Genomic DNA, 18,092 nt, shown 5'->3' on the forward strand with positions numbered 1-18,092 from the left:
ATTTCAGCCTTTAAATGGTATAATATCCAACACTTCTTTCCTGTGTTTTCGGTTATTGACCTCTGAACCGCGGAACAATAAGTCCATAATTTTAGCTCAGTGGATCCCAAACCCAATCTGTCCTTATGCGGATTGATTCGAATAACGGCCTTTCTCCTAACAACGTTTAGGAGATGTAATTGCCAGAGGGTTTGAGGCAGAGTCGGACCAGCAGCCACCTTTTGTTGTTTAATGACGTGAAGGCGCGTGTGGTTATTTGTGTTGCGAGCGGGCAGGGGGGGAGACGGAAGCCTAATTAGCATACAGCTGTATGGCCCCGGCCTCACAAAACACTTTCATCTAAAGAGGTTTCACTCACGAGCGGCTGTCAGTCACACGGCCGCGACGCGTTTAGTGTAAAACACGCGCGTGGCCGCGGAGTTACAGTTGGCCGGCGCGAGGAGAATGTAACGCTATTTCAGTCTTAAACCTCAATAAATAAATTTCTTAAATAAGGTGTTTTAATCCTTTCGGGAGGATAAGCTAAATAAATGTTTTTTTTGGTCATTTGGAAGAGGATTTAATAAAAAAAAAGGCCTAACCATAATTAATACAATAATAAATAGCAGATCAATTAAATAAATACATTAAATTTAAGGCCTAAATTAAATATATATAGGCTACAATGTATATCAACTAAATAAAGAGGCCTAGATACAAACGGGAATATCAAATGATTCAATAAACAGTCCTACATTAAAATAAATCACATTATATCAACATGTTATATTGTCATGCCTTTATTATAATTAAAGTGTTAAATGTTTGAACAATTAAAGTTTAAATGTCGGGACATTGCACCTCGGACAGAGTTCTAAAGCACATCAGACCTCCGAGACCCCCAGCCCCCCGGGGTCGGTACTAACCCACTCTACCGCTGGGCGGAGCAGGAAGGACGTCCCGGAGGGACCGGGCCGCGCCGGGGTCACAGCGGGCCGCGCCGGGGTCACAGCGGGCCGCGCCGGGGTCACAGCGGGCCGCGCCGGGGTCACAGCGGGCCGCGCGGCATGTACCCGGGCAGCTGGCTCCGGTTGAAGCTCAGGTAGTTGAGCGCGCTGGTCCTCAGCGACGCACGCGCCTGGCTCCGCGCGAACCGCTCCCGCAGGAAGAGCGCCGGGTCCCCCCCGCGGAGGTCCGGCCGGCCCGCCGCCAGCTGACGGATGAGCTCCGTCACGGTGGTGGCGTCCTCGTCCTGAAGGATAGGACGGTGGTGGCACGGTGAGGCGGAGCCTATGAACCGCCCTACATGTTGAGTTACCGCCTGAGTCTCTGTTACACATCACGTGATGCCTACAGCCTGCATCTCACCCCCAGCAGAGCTCTGGGTACCCTCCTGGTTGAGAGGGACCGCGTTTTATATGATTGATTCTATAGCAGAATCATGGAAGCCACATATTCAAACCCCTGTTGTTTGAGACACGTTGTCACCACGTTATATTCTTCAACTTGACGTTCAAAACGCCATTGAACCAAGTTTCTTTGGTTTCAAACATGGTGATGTCATCTGAATCAGTGGCTCAATGGCTCTTTGAATCAGTGTTGATTTCATCTGAATCAGTGACTCTTTAAATCACGTTTTGAATTCATCTAAATCAGTGGCTCGCTGGCTCTTTAAATCAGTGATTTCATCTGAATCAGTGACTCTTTAGATCACGGTTTTGGATTCATCTGAATCAGTGGCTCACTGGCTCTTTGAATCAGTGTTGAATTCATCTGAATCAGTGAGGGGGAGGGACTCACCGCAAGGGGGAGGGGCTTACCACGAGGGGGAGGGGCTTACCACGAGGGGGAGGGGCTACAACGAGGGGGAGGGGCTCACCGTGAGGGGGAGGGACTCCAGGCCCTGCTGGATCTCCTGCTCCAGGTCGGGGAAGCGGTCGTGGAACAGAGCCAGGCTCCAGGGCTCCCTGAAGAACCTGTGGAACACCAGGAGGTCAGGTGGGAGCCCCTCACCAATCACAGCGCAGCTCTGGGACCTCAGCTGACTACCCTATGGGGTAAGACTGTGAACATGGTGTTGATGTTGGAACCACAAAAACACATACACACACACACGCTGTAACATACTGTCAAACGATGTAACACACTGTAGGTTCTAACAACATGTAGCACGTAACAGCAGCAGCAGTTAACGTCACGCAGCAGGTAACAGCATGTAGCCTGCTACAGCGCCATTACACGCCGTAACATTTAGCGATGTTACAGCGTGTTAAACACCTTATGCCATGTAGTCACATGACACAACATGTGACTACATGGTACAACCTGTTATTACATGTTACAATATCTTTGACACGTGTCATCATGTGGCTGCATGCTCTGTCCCGTGTCCCCGGCGCCCCCCCCAGGTGAGGCCCGGTACTGGTCAGTGGGGCGGGACCAACAATGACTTTAAGCGTGCCCCCCCCCCCCCCCCCCCCTTCCTCCTGCTGCTGGGGGTCCTTTGTCCGGCCAGCGGCCCCACAGACTCAGACGGGGACTGGGGGGGCTGCATAAACAGATTAGGGTCCTGGGGGACACACACACACACACACACACACACACACACCCAGGGTCATCCGTGTTAAATCTCCATAAGAGGTCACCAGCGCCCGGTTGTTCACCAACACATGTGGTGTTGAGGTCACATGGTCACATGGCTGGGGGCGGGGTACTTTGGACTGTTGTTGTCATCACTTCAGTCCGACTAGAAGGTGTGTGTTTGTGTGTGTGGGGCTGGAGAGTGTGTGTTTGTGTGTGTGTATGTGTGTGCTTGTGTGTGTGTGTTTGTGTGTGTGGGGCTGGAGAGTGTGTGTTTGTGTGTGCGTGTGTGTGTGTTTGTGTGTGTGTGTGTGGGGCTGGAGAGTGTGTGTGTGTGTGTGTGTGTTTGTGTGTGTGGGGCTGGAGAGTGTGTGTTTGTGTGTGTGTCTGTGTGTGTATGTGGGGCTTGAGAGTGTGTGTTTGTGTGTGTGTGTGTGTGTTTGTGTGTGTGTGGGGCTGGAGAGTGTGTGTGTGTGTGTGTGTGTGTGTGTGTGTTTGTGTGTGTGTGTCTGGGGCTGGAGAGTGTGTGTTGTGTGTGTGTGTGTGTGTGTATATGTTTGTGTGTGTGTGGGGGGCTGGAGAGTGTGTGTGTGTGTGTGTTTGTGTGTGTGTGTCTGGGGCTGGAGAGTGTGTGTTTGTGTGTGTATGTGAGTGTGTATGTGTTTGTGTGTGTCTGGGGCTGGAGAGTTTGTGTTTGTGTGTGTGTGTGTGTTTGTGTGTGTGTGTCTGGGGCTGGAGAGTGTGTGTTTGTGTGTGTGTGTGTGAGTGAGTTTCCACATCCGCTGGAGAGCAGGTGAACGTTAGCATTAGCCTCCCTTTGTCTGGGGAGGCACTCACATTTCAAAACAGGAACTAAACTGTGGACATTTTCATAACACCAGAATATAACTGTATACATCAGATACCAGAATATTAGTAGTATAGTAATAACTTATAACTAACACAATTACAGGAAAGGTTTCAGCGTGATCAATTACTTGTATTACATTTGTAGATTCTATTGAATGAATAACAGAATCATGATGAATAGGATAACTCAATCATGACCGGACAGATGCTACTATCCCCCCCACCTGTAGAGGTCGGGGGTCGGGCCGTCCTGGCTGCGGGCCAGCAGGTGGTTGAGCAGCAGCTGGTGGCGGCCGTACAGACACAGGTAGTTGGAGAGGGGGAGGGGCTCCAGGGACAGACAGGTGAGGGTGTCGACCTTCTGGTAGCGGTCCAGGTGAATCCGGAAGTAGTTCCCCTCGTCCACGGACCCCGTCACCACCGACGCCCCCTGGGGGGCAAAGGGGGGCAGTGAGGGGGAGGGAGGGAGAGGAGGGGGAGGGAGACACCGGGATCATACCTGCTGGGGGGGCGGCGGCGGCTGGAATAGGGGGAGGGGCGAGGGCTTGGAGACGTGGAGGTAGTGGAACCCTCCAGGAAGCCTGCCAGCTGGACACACACACACACACACACACACACACAGGCAAGTAAACACACGCACACACACACACAGACACGTACACACATTATTTAAAAATGGTAAAGTTCAAAGGACAGAGCTCCAGCGCTGCTTTGGTAGGTTATAAAGTAGACCTGGATACACGCTATACAAGCCAAACCAGCATCAACCCAACACATCCCCAGGTTGGCGTTCCCGGGTAAGGACGGCGTTCCTGGGCATGGTCGGCGTTCCCGGGCACGGCCGGCGTTCGCGGGCACGGCCGGCGTTAACCGGGCATGGCCGGCGTTCCCGGGCACGGCCGGCGTTCCCGGGCACGGCCGGCGTTCCCAGGCACGGCCGGCGTTAACCGGGCACGGCCGGCGTTACCGGGCACGGTCGGCGTTCCCGGGTCACGTCCGGAATACCCATAACCCCCTGGGATTAAAGCAGCAGTATGTGATCTCCCCCAGACCCCCCACCAGCTAGCGGTGCGGCCCACCTCGGACCCGGGGCTGGGAGTACTCCGGGATCAGATGGTCGGGGTCGGAGTGGCCGGGGGGGGCCTCCACGGAGGGGTCCAACAGAGCCAACATGGCCGCCGCCAGGGCGCGGCCCACCTCCCGGGAGCTGTAGCAGGCGTGGGCCCAGCGCTCGGCGCGGTAGCGGCGGGAGAACTTGGTGAGCGGGCCGGCGGCGCGGACGGCCGGGTCGGCGGTGAGGAAGTTGTGGGCGTCGACCACCAGCCGCCCGTCAAACACCAGGCTGGCGCCGTGGACGCTGCGGAACACATCGCGGTCGACGCCCTCCCCGGAGAAGTTGAACAGCACCTAGAGGAGGAGAACGTCCGGATCACAGCCCCACCGGAGGGTCTGAGGCCCTCTCCACGGAGGAGACAGCGCCCCCTCTGGTGGGGAACAGGGAGGGCGTTGGCCTTCTCTGATTGGCTCAAGATCAACTTAAAGGAGGAGCGGTGATCAGGAAACAAATGAGAACAAAACAAGGAAACGAGAAGCCAGCAGTGTTAAGCAGGAGTACGGGTACTGATATGTCAAGGACAGTCGACAGAATGCATTGTTCTTCCCAGGCCTTAGGGGGCGCTCTACAGCACCTGTTCAGTGTAACTTGTAACATTGTTCTGGTTCTAGTAAACCAGTTAAAATGGATATCAACGCCTCGACCTGCGTTCTGGCATCACCCTGCTACTAACCAGTTATCCTTACATTACATGACGAACACAATAGGTACCCCTGGGATTTACCCCTTAAAGGTCCCATGACATACTGTTAGCCGTTACAAGCCGTTTTTTAAAATCTGCCCCTTATGACATCACAGGTGGGCGTGTCCACCTAGATGTGTGTCGGATAGATGAGCAACGTTTGCTACAGTCCACTGACTGATCTATCCCGCACACATCTAGGTGGACACGCCCACTTGTGATTTCAAAAACGTCTCGTAACGGCCAATCACACCACACCCGGTGGCGTGTCATGGGACCTTTAACCTCTACATTTGAGAAAGCCATTTCTTAAAGAAATCCAACAGCGGAAGCAGCGCCCCCTGTGGTGGTCAGCGGTACTGCATCACGTACCCCACAGGGCAGGTGCAGCGGGGCCCCCCGGGTGGAGAAGGACAGGGAGGTGATCCTCCCGGAGCTGCGGTCCGTGTCCATCCGGGCCAGGACACAGTCCTGGTGGACGGGGACCCCGGCCCCCCGCAGGGCCCCGTCCACCGCCCGCCCCACCTCCGGGTCCCCGAAGCAGCAGGGGGCCGATGGGGGCGCGGGGGGGGTGAGGACCAGGTGGACCTGGGACCCCCGGACCCCCAGGAGCAGCAGGGTCTCCACGCAGGTGTACAGGTCCAGGCCGCCGCCGTAGACCACGGCGTTGCCTAGGTAACGAGAGGCTGGGTTAACGCCCACTGCCAAAGGAACCGTTGATCCCTCTGATGTCTCCGCCAGTTATTCCATCTTCAAATGGTCTTACGCGTTATCTGGTTGGACTACTCGATGATTGATCGGTTTCATGTTTATTCTTGCATGATATTGTTATTAAGGTCTTTACAGATGGATTGATAATAAGAATTATGGCCTTTTTCAGTGAGGAAATGTATCAAATCCATAAGCATATGGAAACAATACGGCCATCACTAACAGAGAACCGAACATGAGAGCGTTTTAATGCCATCATTAGGGCCATGAAGCCTTTGAAATTTAAACGCTACAACTCGTGAATATTCATGAATACGTACACATAAAAACACACCATTATGAACTCTGATCAGGAGCTCCAGTCCGACACTAGACTCCTCCTCCTGGCCTCGAGAGGGTATTATGGTCTGGAGGGCTAATTACGCTAGTTTGATAGACGGCGCCAACGGGGAGTGTAGTCATGAGAGAACGGACCGAGCAACGCTCCGAGGAGCCCCCACGTGTAGAGTGGTACAGTCCAGGGGTTAGGGGCCGTAGTGTTTTGTTGTGCGAGACCCTTACTTGTAAAGTGGTCCAGCGATAGGGGCCGTAGTGTTTAGTTGCGTTTGAGACCCTGACATGTAAAGTGGTCCAGCGTTAGGGGCCGTAGTGTTTAGTTGCGTTTGAGACCCTGACATGTAAAGTGGTCCAGCGTTAGGGGCCGTAGTGTTTTGTTGTGAGAGACCCTGACTTGTAAAGTGGTCCAGCGTTAGGGGCCGTAGTGTTTTGTTGTGCGAGACCCTGACTTGTAAAGTGGTCCAGCGTTAGGGGCCGTAGTGTTTTGTTGTGCGAGACCCTGACTTGTAAAGTGGTCCAGCGTTAGGGGCCGTAGTGTTTTGTTGTGAGAGACCCTGACTTGTAAAGTGGTCCAGCGTTAGGGGCCGTAGTGTTTTGTTGTGAGAGACCCTGACTTGTAAAGTGGTCCAGCGTTAGGGGCCGTAGTGTTTTGTTGCGTGTGAATACGATAAGGTTTTTTGTGGTTTCTGAGAGAGGAAGAGAGAGAAAGTGACAAATAGTGAAGAGAGAGACGGGTCAGAGAGGGAGTGTGAGAGTGTGAGAGCGACAGATAAGTGAAAATATGAACTAGAACTGAGAGATAGAGATTGGATGAGGTAAGTGAGAGAGCGAGTGGGTAGAGGGTGACTCTCTCCATGGTGCTGAATCCAGCTCAGAGTGATTTATCAGACACGGTCGCTGTGATTATTGGACAATCCTTTAGAAAGAACATTCAGCTAAATGACGTGTGTGTGTTTGTGTGTGTTTGTGTGTGTGAGTGTGTGAGTGTGCGTAAGTGTCTCTTCATAGTGCAGTGCGGCACTCAGGTACTGATGTGATGTGGAGGGAGATGGTGGGGGGGTCTGAATCAGAGATGAAAGATTTCTGGGCCACTAATTAAGGCGGCAATTATACAGACGCACTCCAGAGCTGATTAGCAGGGTAACGACATGGGGAGGGGAGGGGGATGGGAAAGGGTTGGTTCTGTTGGTAATGGTGGTGGTGGTGAGAGAGGTGGAGGTCGTGGAGCTGGTGGTGCTGGGATGATTGTGATGGTGATAGTGGTGGGGGTGGTGGAGGTGGTGGTGGAGGTGGAGGTTGTGGAGCTGGTGGTGCTGGGATGATTGTGATGGTGATAGTGGTGGAGGTGGTGGTGGTGGTGGTGGAGGTGGTGGTGGTGGTGGTGGGGGAGGTGGTGGTGATGGTGGTGGTGGAGGTGGTGGAGGTGGTGGTGGTGGTGGTGATGGTGGTGGTGGAGGTGGTGGAGGTGGTGGTGGTGGTGGTGGAGGTGGTGGTGGTGGTGGTGGGGGAGGTGGTGGTGATGGTGGTGGTGGAGGTGGTGGAGGTGGTGGTGGTGGTGGTGATGGTGGTGGTGGAGGTGGTGGTGGTGGAGGTGGTGGTGGTGGTGGAGGTGGTGGTGGTGGAGGTGGTGGTGGAGGTGGTGGAGGTGGTGGAGGTGGTGGAGGTGGTGGTGTTGTGGTGGAGGTGGTGGTGGTGGAGGTGGAGGTGGTGGTGGTGGTGGTGGTGGTGTTGTGGTGGTGGTGGTGTTGTGGTGGTGTAGCCCCTCCCTCCATACCTCCAGTCTCCAGGAGCTCCAGACAGACCAGGTCCCGGGCCGCATCGCAGTCCTGCTGGTCTGTGAGGGTCAGCAGGTTGGGGGGCGGCCCCGCAGGGAGGGGCTGGGGGTCCCCGCTCTGGGGGCTCTGGGGGTCCCCAGTCTGGAGGTCCTCAGTCTGGGGGCTCTGGGGGTCCCCGGTCTGGAGGGTCTGGGGGCTCTGGGGGTCCCCGGTCTGGAGGGTCTGGTGGCTCCCGGTCTGGAGGGTCTGGGGGCTCTGGGGGTCCCCGGTCTGGAGGGTCTGGTGGCTCTGGGGGTCCTCGGTCTGGGGGCCCCCGAGCGGGGCTCCTGTAGGACAGGGGACCTGCAGCACAGCAGGGCCACAACAGCTGGATGAGCACACGCTGCGCCGCACCACCTTGGGGTCATTGATGGGAGACCGCCTAGGACTCAGGTCTATTCAATGGATGGTGTGTGAGGGGCGGGACCTGGTGCTGCAGGCCTGTGATTGGCTGGGTGAGTGTGAGGGGCGGGACCTGGTGCTGCAGGCCGGTGGCGATGATGAGGTGGTCGTAGGGGACCCGCCCCCCCCCGCTAAGCACCACCCACTTCTCCGCCCGCTGCAAGGCCACCATCCGCCCGGTCACCACGGCGACCACGGAGCGCACCGCCAGCAGTGCCGAGTCGCTACAGCGGGAGGGGGGGCCGCTGGACACACACACACACACATTAACACACACACGTGAACATACGCACATACATGAACACACACACACACATGAACACGAACATACATGAACATACGTCACACACATTAACACACACACACACATTACCGGCACATACATGAACATGTACACACACACAAACACACACACACACACATACATACATACATCAACACACACACACATACATCAATACACACGCACGCATACAGAAACACGTACACACACACACACCTTATATCCATCTCATCTATATAGTTATGTCATGTTTTTCCTGTTATTGGCGGATGTTTCCCGGAGAGTCCGACCTTGTGGAGAGGAAGTGGGCATCACCGTGGATGCGGTTGTCAGGGAAACCGTGGGGCGACACCAGAGTGAGGCTGGTGAAGCGCAGGTGAGGGCTGAGGGGACGGAGACACACACACACACACACACACACACACACACACACACACAAAATGAACAATCATTAAACGAGCAGAGGTTGTAAACATGTCTGCTGAGTAATGCTGGGACCACGGCTCTCTGCTTATCTCCGCTCAGTCTGCTGCTGCTGTTGTCATGGAAAATAGCCTTTAGTTCTCTCAATGACATCGCTGGCATTTAGGGACGGATCCCAGGACAGGCTCCAGGTCTGAGACTGGAACACAACAGGCTCCAGGTCTGAGACTGGAACACAACAGGCTCCAGGTCTGAGACTGGAAGACAACAGGCTCCAGGTCTGGGACTGGAACACAACAGGCTCCAGGTCTGAGACTGGAAGACAACAGGCTCCAGGTCTGAGACTGGAATACAACAGGCTCCAGGTCTGAGCCTGGAACACAACAGGCTCCAGGTCTGAGACTGGAACACAACAGGCTCCAGGTCTGAGACTGGAAGACAACAGGCTCCAGGTCTGAGACTGGAACACAACAGGCTCCAGGTCTGAGCCTGGAACACAACAGGCTCCAGGTCTGAGACTGGAACACAACAGAACCAGACATCTCTTCCAGATCTGGTCCTGCCGGTCAGCTGAACCGGATCACCACGACCCGTCTGATGACCCCGGTTCTGATGATTCTCCTGATTCCAAATCATGACATCACTTGGTTCTGATTCCTGAGATTCTGAACGGTAACTGGTCAAGTGAAGCCCCTGGTGGCTGCACTGGTACGAGGTGTACTGCAGCAGGCCATCAGGGATGGATCACCAATCCACACCTCACCGAGGGGAGCACGGGGAGGGGACGGGGGGGACGGAGGCATTCAGGGCAGAGTTATGGGGTCTGGACCCTGAGCCTGGAGCACACAGCAGCCCTTATCAGACCGGGACAGACGGCCCATCTGACCCTCCCTGACTGTCAGGGAGGGGGGGTCTTAACCACCCCGGCCCTTCAGAGGGAGAGGAGTAGGGGAGGACGGGGGAGGGAAGGGGAGGGGCACGTCATGGGGCCCATAAAGAGGTTTGGTCAGGACTGATAAGAGAGGAGGTGAAAGGAGGGGGAGGGACATCACTCACCCTGGTCAGTGACAAGCAGGGCCTCCACCCAGCACCTCCACCCAACCCCACCACCACCACCCAGCCCCTCCAGCCAACACCTCCACCCAGGGCCTCCACCCAGCCCCTCCATCGTCAGTAGGCGGTTACAGTGAGATACAGGCTGTCAGACGGACCACAGGGCGAGGACTTCCAGGAAGGCGAGGGCGGTCAGGGACGCCCCGACCACCACCACCCGCGTGTTCAGCACCACCTTGGGCTCCAGGGTCAGCTTCCTGCTCAGGAGCCTCACCGCAAACGCCTCCTGGAGGAGGAGGAGCAGGAGGAGGAGGAGAGGGGAGGAGGGGAGGGGAGGGGAGAGGATAAAGGAGAGAGGAGGAGAGGATAAAGGAGTGAGGAGGAGAGGAGAGGGGGAGAGGATAAAGGAGAGGAGGAGAGGAGAGGAGAAAGTAAGCCGAGGAGGAGAGGAGGAGGAAGAGGAGGCGAGGGGAGAGGATAAAGGAGAGAGGAGGAGAGGAGAGGACAAAGGAGAGAGGAGCAGAGGAGAGGATAGGAGGAGAGAGGAGAGGAGAGGATAAAGGAGAGAGGAGGAGAGGAGAGGAGGAAGAGGAGGCAAGGGGAGAGGATAAAGGGAGAGAAGGAGAGAGGATAAAGGAGAGAGGAGGAGAGGAGAGGAGGAAGAGGAGGAGAGGATAAAGGAGAGAGGAGGAGAGGAGGAAGAGGAGGGGATGGAAGAGGATAAAGGAGAGAGGAGGAGAGGGGAGGAGGAAGAGGAGAGGATAAAAGAGCGAGGAGGAGAGGAGAGGAAGAGGAGGGGAGGGGAGAGGATAAAGGGGAGAGGAGAGGACAGGAGGAGGAAGAGGAGAGGATGGGAGGAGAGGAGAGAAGAGGAGAGGCGAGGGGAGGAGAAGAGGAGAGGAGAAATTATGAAGAGCAAAACAAGGCAGACATCTTGATTCTGGTATTCCTGGTTATTGGAGGTACTGGGCGAGGTGTTGATGGACACACCGGAGCATGTGTTGATATTGATCCATCACCCATGTGGTGATCACACCAACTAGCACACTAACACACTTCTCACACACACACACACACACACCCCATGCCCTGGGGAAACACAGCCAGTAAGAGAGCGAGTCAGATCCAGATCTCTAACCAGGATATTTCAACCTTTTCCGCTCAAAGCATTTGGAGCTTGAAGTTCCCCTCATGTTTGAGGCCAGACTCACGTCCCTATTGGACTGGAGGCTCCGGGCTCCGGTACCTCTGGAAGGCTTGGAGGTTCACCGTCATTCAAATCAGGTCATACCTTACTTGAATCATCCTTACATTACATTACAGTGCCAAAGAAAGACGGCTCTGACTCCTGGTCTGACTCCTGGTCTGACTCCTGGTCTGACTCCTGCTCTGACTCCTGCTCTGACTCCTGGTCTGCCTCCCTGTCTGACTCCCTGTCTGACTCCTGTCAGACTCCTGTCTGACTCCTGTCTGACTCCTGGTCTGACTCCTGTCTGACTCCTGGTCTGACTCCTGGTCCAGCTGCCTGCTATGAGGAGGGGCAGCACTAGGCTAGCCTTCCTAAAGCACACGGCCCCCGGGCGGTGACCATGCCAACCGCTAACACAAGCCCGCGTTGACAGAGGAGAACAGGTGCGTTTAATGTGATTAATCTGACAGCTGGCCGGGCCGGGGCTTAGGGGACAAAGCTCTGCCGAGCTTCCTTATCTCAGGGCCCATGAAAGATGGTGGATGTTCTGGGGGGGGGTATGGTGGAGGTAGTGGAGGAGGTGGTGCTGGTGGTGGAAGTGATGGTGATGGGATGGTGGTCATGTGACGGGGGTCGTGTGACGGTGATCCTGTATCTGTGTCAGGACGGAACACGTCCCTGAAGAGAGATTAGAGTATTGATTTGAGCGATATGCACCACCACAACTTCCATCTTTCTAAAGGAAGGTCAATGCTTTCTGGGGGACATTTTGGGATATCCATAGATAACATGTTTCATCTCCCAAACTGATACTCCCAACTGCTGATTTGAACAGTTATCCAGAAGGAGACCGAGGGAACACCCATTTAAATGTCCCTCTTTCGTTTTTTGATTCATTGCTTTTTTGATATATTGTTCAGGAACAAATAATTGAATCATCTGTTGGTTGGGTCACGCTCAAGTTATTGCTCAGCGTTGATCCAGGCAGTGATCAACATGCTGCTATCTCATCCCAGCTCAAACATGGACCCATGAGGCGACAGGAACAGGAAATGAGCTGAATAAATGGCTAAAGTGTGGGTGAACCGGGTTCAGCTGGGATCAAAACCCTATGGGATGAAAGTGTTGGAGGAAGGAGGGAGGGTGCTTTCAATGTGGTTGCGACCCACGGCAACTTTGTGATACTATTTATGAGCGATGTTGTAGATTAAACGCTCCACACACAATACCGTTATACTACAAAAACGATATATAATAAATGAATGGTATTTTTCAGTAAGAGTGATCAAAAGTCGTAGAATACCATGTTTAAGATCATGTGAGACGTTTTACCACATTTTAAAACAATAGAAAAATCGATTTTGGATTCACTGCCCCAGTAAAAACAACTTACGAAGATGAAGTTGATGCAATAACCCAATTCTAAATCAAGGCATGTGTGTTTAAAGGTTTCTTCTGATCAGAGCTCTCAGTGATGAGAGATCTCTGTGATGGTGCTGCTCTGCGCTCTGGTTCCTGTCAGAACAGCGCCCTCTGGTGGCCAAACCAGGAGGAGAACCTGGTCCCCCTCTCTCCCTCCACCTCCCTCTCTCTCCCTCCACCTCCCCCTCTCTCCCTCCACCTCCCTCTCTCTCCCTCTCATTCCCTCCACCTCCCCTTCTCTCCCTCCACCTCCCTCTCTCTCCCTCTCATTCCCTCCACCTCCCCTTCTCTCCCTCCACCTCCCTCTCTCCCTCCACCTCCCTCTCTCCCTCCACCTCCCTCTCTCTCCCTCCACCTCCCCCTCTCTCCCTCCACCTCCCTCTCTCTCCCTCCACCCATCCACCCTCTCTCTCCCTCCACCTCCCTCTCTCTCCCTCCATCCATCCACCCTCTTTCTCCCTCCATCCATCCACCCTCTCTCTCCACCTCCCTCTCTCTCCCTCTCCCCTCTCCCTCCACCTCCCTCTCTCTCCCTCTCCCCTCCCTCTCTCTCCCTCCACCTCCCTCTCTCTCCCTCTCCCCTCTCTCTCTCCCTCCACCCATCCACCCTCTCTCCATCCAGGGTTTGTGTAGAGGGAGGGGGCGGGGATGGGTGTGTGGGTAGAGGGGGTGGGTGTGGGGTCTCCTCTGTCAGCCAGCTGTCTGCTGCCCACCTGCTGCTGCATGATCCTCCAGGAGGGGGCGTTGTGTCCCAGCTCCCCCAGGGGGTAGACCACCTGGCGGCGGGGCGCCAGGGGGACCATGCAGTCGTGGACGCAGCCCTCAGCGTGGAGCGTCTGGGGAGGAACCGGACGGACAGCAGGGTTCAGTCATCTGGAGCTCAGCCGTCCACAACAACACACACACCAGCTGGAAACTAGCATTGACTCAGGACTGGATACTACTGGCACCATGGTGCTAGGCTAGCTGTATGCTAGTATTAGTGGAGCACCATGGTGCTAGGCTAGCTGTATGCTAGTATTAGTGGAGCACCATGGTGCTAGGCTAGCTGTATGCTAGTATTAGTGGAGCACCATGGTGCTAGGCTAGCTGTATGCTAGTATTAGTGGAGCACCATGGTGCTAGGCTAGCTGTGTGCTAGCATTAGTGGGGCACCATGGGCCTGATGCTAGGCTAGCTGTATGCTAGTATTAGTGGAGCACCATGGGCCTGATGCTAGGCTAGCTGTGTGCTAGCATTAGTGGGGCACCATTGGCCTGATGCTAGGCTAGCTGTATGCTAGTATTAGCGGGCACCATGGGCCTGATGCTAGGCTAGCTGTATGCTAGTATTAGTGGGTCACCATGTGCCGGATGCTAGGCTAGCTGTATGCTAGTATTAGTGGAGCACCATGGGGCTGAAGCTAGGCTAGCTGTATGCTAGTATTAGTGGGTCACCATGTGCCGGATGCTAGGCTAGCTGTGTGCTAGTATTAGTGGAGCACCATGGGCCTGATGCTAGGCTAGCTGTATGCTAGAATTAGCGAGGCACCATGGGGCTGAAGCTAGGCTAGCTTTTTGCTAGTATTAGCGGAGCACCATGGTGCTAGGCTAGCTGTATGCTAGTATTAGTGGAGCACCATGGTGCTAGGCTAGCTGTATGCTAGTATTAGTGGAGCACCATGGTGCTAGGCTAGCTGTATGCTAGTATTAGTGGAGCACCATGGTGCTAGGCTAGCTGTATGCTAGTATTAGTGGAGCACCATGGGCCTGATGCTAAGCTATCTGTATGCTAGTATTAGTGGTGCACCATGGGCCTGAAGCTAGGCTAGCTGTATGCTAGTATTAGTGGAGCACCATGGGGCTGAAGCTAGGCTAGCTGTATGCTAGTATTAGTGGGTCACCATGTGCCGGATGCTAGGCTAGCTGTGTGCTAGTATTAGTGGAGCACCATGGGCCTGATTCTAGGCTAGCTGTATGCTAGTATTAGTGGAGCACCATGGGCCTGATGCTAGGCTAGCTGTGTGCTAGCATTAGTGGGGCACCATGGGCCTGATGCTAGGCTAGCTGTATGCTAGTATTAGCGAGGCACCATGGGGCTGAAGCTAGGCTAGCTTTTTGCTAGTATTAGCGGAGCACCATGGGGCTGAAGCTAGGCTAGCTTTTTGCTAGTATTAGCGGAGCACCATGGGGCTGAAGCTAGGCTAGCTTTTTGCTAGTATGAGGAGGTCCAGTCAACACTCATACACAAACTCTCTCTCTCACACACACAGACTCCACCTCTTCACCGGCTCCAGAGGTATCAACACTAGGGCCCCCCGCAGGAAGGCCCCTGAATGTGATAATGATGTCTGGCTGGAGAGCTAGAGGAGGAGGAGGAGGAGGAGGAGGAGGAGGAGGAGGAGGAGGAGGAGGGCAGCTAGAGGGGCACAGGGGGACAGTGCTCTGCCATGGACTGGAGGACACTGGTGGCCCACCCAGCCCATCTCTCTGCTAGCTCCATTAACACCTCCTCCTCCTCCTCCTCCTCCTCCCCCAGTCTGCTGCTGGGAGGAGGAGGAGGAGGAGGAGGAGGAGGAGAGGCTGTGAAGCCGGTTAGGAGAAGCCTCTTGTTGTGGTGTGGAGAGGTGGAGCTGGGATGGAGCTGGGATGGAGCTGGCAGGCCCAGAGCCACCTGCTGCCCTGGGCCCCCACTGGCACCTCCTCCTGGAAAGGGAGACCTGGCACCTCCTCGTGTGGGGGGGGGCGGGGGGGGGGGCTGTCCCGTCTTAACCGGCCGTCCGCTTCTCTTCCAAATGGCTGCCTGCTTCTCTGCCTGTCTGTCTGCTTCTCTGCCTGTCTCTCTGGCTCTGTACCTTCTTACCGTCTCCTCCCTCCCTGTCCAGGGAGCCACCCCCAGGGAGACGGAGGGGCCACCCACCTGCTGAGCGGGGTGCAGGGGGCGGTAGGTGCAGAGGTACAGGCAGGTCTTGTGGGCCAGCCGCAGGACGTCCCGGAGGAGGTGGCGGGTGAGGTGCTGGAAGAGGGGCAGCAGGCGGAGGTGGCGCAGCCGGCCGTGCTCCTGGGCGTCGTGCTGGCTGAAGTACACCAAGCTCTCCACGCCGTAGTGCGCCCGCAGGAACTCCACGTCCTGGGGGCCACGGGGGGGTTAGAGGGTTAGAGGGGCCCGCAGGAACTCCACGTCCTGGGGGCCACAGGGGGGTTAGAGGGTTAGAGGGGCCCGCAGGAACTCCACGTCCTGGGGGCCACGGGGGGGGTTAGAGGGTTAGAGGGGCCCGCAGGAACTCCACGTCCTGGGGGCCACGGGGGGGGTTAGAGGGTTAGAGGGGCCCGCAGGAACTCCACGTCCTGGGGGCCACGGGGGGGTTAGAGGGTTAGAGGGGCCCGCAGGAACTCCACGTCCTGGGGGCCACGGGGGGGTTTAGAGGGTTAGAGGGGCCCGCAGGAACTCCACGTCCTGGGGGCCACGGGGGGGTTTAGAGGGTTAGAGGGGCCCGCAGGAACTCCACGTCCTGGGGGCCACGGGGGGGTTTAGAGGGTTAGAGGGGCCCGCAGGAACTCCACGTCCTGGGGGCCACGGGGGGGTTAGAGGGTTAGAGGGGCCCGCAGGAACTCCACGTCCTGGGGGCCACGGGGGGGTTGGAGGGTTAGAGGGGCCCGCAGGAACTCCACGTCCTGGGGGCCACGGGGGGGTTAGAGGGTTAGAGGGGCCCGCAGGAACTCCACGTCCTGGGGGCCACGGGGGGGTTAGAGGGTTAGAGGGGCCCGCAGGAACTCCACGTCCTGGGGGCCACGGGGGGGTTAGAGGGTTAGAGGGGCCCGCAGGAACTCCACGTCCTGGGGGCCACGGGGGGGTTAGAGGGTTAGAGGGGCCCGCAGGAACTCCACGTCCTGGGGGCCACGGGGGGGTTAGAGGGATAGAGGGGCCCGCAGGAACTCCACGTCCTGGGGGCCACGGGGGGGTTAGAGGGTTAGAGGGGCCCGCAGGAACTCCACGTCCTGGGGGCCACGGGGGGGTTAGAGGGTTAGAGGGGCCCGCAGGAACTCCACGTCCTGGGGGCCACGGGGGGGTTAGAGGGTTAGAGGGGCCCGCAGGAACTCCACGTCCTGGGGGCCACGGGGGGGTTAGAGGGATAGAGGGGCCCGCAGGAACTCCACGTCCTGGGGGCCACGGGGGGGTTAGAGGGTTAGAGGGGCCCGCAGGAACTCCACGTCCTGGGGGCCACGGGGGGGTTAGAGGGTTAGAGGGGCCCGCAGGAACTCCACGTCCTGGGGGCCACGGGGGGGTTAGAGGGTTAGAGGGGCCCGCAGGAACTCCACGTCCTGGGGGCCACGGGGGGGTTAGAGGGTTAGAGGGGCCCGCAGGAACTCCACGTCCTGGGGGCCACGGGGGGGTTAGAGGGATAGAGGGGCCCGCAGGAACTCCACGTCCTGGGGGCCACGGGGGGGTTAGAGGGTTAGAGGGGCCCGCAGGAACTCCACGTCCTGGGGGCCACGGGGGGGTTATAGGGTTAGAGGGGCCCGCAGGAACTCCACGTCCTGGGGGCCACGGGGGGGTTAGAGGGTTAGAGGGGCCCGCAGGAACTCCACGTCCTGGGGGCCACGGGGGGGTTAGAGGGTTAGAGGGGCCCGCAGGAACTCCACGTCCTGGGGGCCACGGGGGGGTTAGAGGGTTAGAGGGGCCCGCAGGAACTCCACGTCCTGGGGGCCACGGGGGGGTTAGAGGGATAGAGGGGCCCGCAGGAACTCCACGTCCTGGGGGCCACGGGGGGGTTAGAGGGTTAGAGGGGCCCGCAGGAACTCCACGTCCTGGGGGCCACGGGGGGGTTAGAGGGTTAGAGGGGCCCGCAGGAACTCCACGTCCTGGGGGCCACGGGGGGGTTAGAGGGTTAGAGGGGCCCGCAGGAACTCCACGTCCTGGGGGCCACGGGGGGGTTAGAGGGTTAGAGGGGCCCGCAGGAACTCCACGTCCTGGGGGCCACGGGGGGGTTAGAGGGATAGAGGGGCCCGCAGGAACTCCACGTCCTGGGGGCCACGGGGGGGTTAGAGGGTTAGAGGGGCCCGCAGGAACTCCACGTCCTGGGGGCCACGGGGGGGTTAGAGGGTTAGAGGGGCCCGCAGGAACTCCACGTCCTGGGGGCCACGGGGGGGTTAGAGGGTTAGAGGGGCCCGCAGGAACTCCACGTCCTGGGGGCCACGGGGGGGTTAGAGGGTTAGAGGGGCCCGCAGGAACTCCACGTCCTGGGGGCCACGGGGGGGTTTAGAGGGTTAGAGGGG

At 57.0% G+C, this 18,092-nt stretch overlaps 1 protein-coding gene across 1 annotated transcript in view; it reads right to left on the bottom strand.

Moving 5' to 3' along the window:
- Positions 1 to 1,027: 1,027 nt before the first annotated feature.
- Positions 1,028 to 18,092, bottom strand: part of cfap61 (cilia and flagella associated protein 61) — a gene marked incomplete at both ends in the record, with an annotated part of 26,659 nt that continues 9,594 nt past the window's right edge. The window contains 13 exon segments of the mRNA XM_079753399.1: positions 1,028 to 1,231; positions 1,859 to 2,029; positions 2,033 to 2,042; positions 3,633 to 3,838; positions 3,908 to 3,996; positions 4,488 to 4,815; positions 5,577 to 5,875; positions 8,026 to 8,453; positions 8,455 to 8,712; positions 9,041 to 9,133; positions 10,385 to 10,512; positions 13,551 to 13,673; positions 15,736 to 15,945. Of these exon segments, the coding sequence (XP_079609525.1) occupies positions 1,028 to 1,231; positions 1,859 to 2,029; positions 2,033 to 2,042; positions 3,633 to 3,838; positions 3,908 to 3,996; positions 4,488 to 4,815; positions 5,577 to 5,875; positions 8,026 to 8,453; positions 8,455 to 8,712; positions 9,041 to 9,133; positions 10,385 to 10,512; positions 13,551 to 13,673; positions 15,736 to 15,945 (2,547 nt within the window).

This window comes from Pollachius pollachius, assembly GCF_949987615.1.
Source record: "Pollachius pollachius genome assembly, chromosome: 16".
NCBI classification, from domain to species: domain Eukaryota; kingdom Metazoa; phylum Chordata; class Actinopteri; order Gadiformes; family Gadidae; genus Pollachius; species Pollachius pollachius.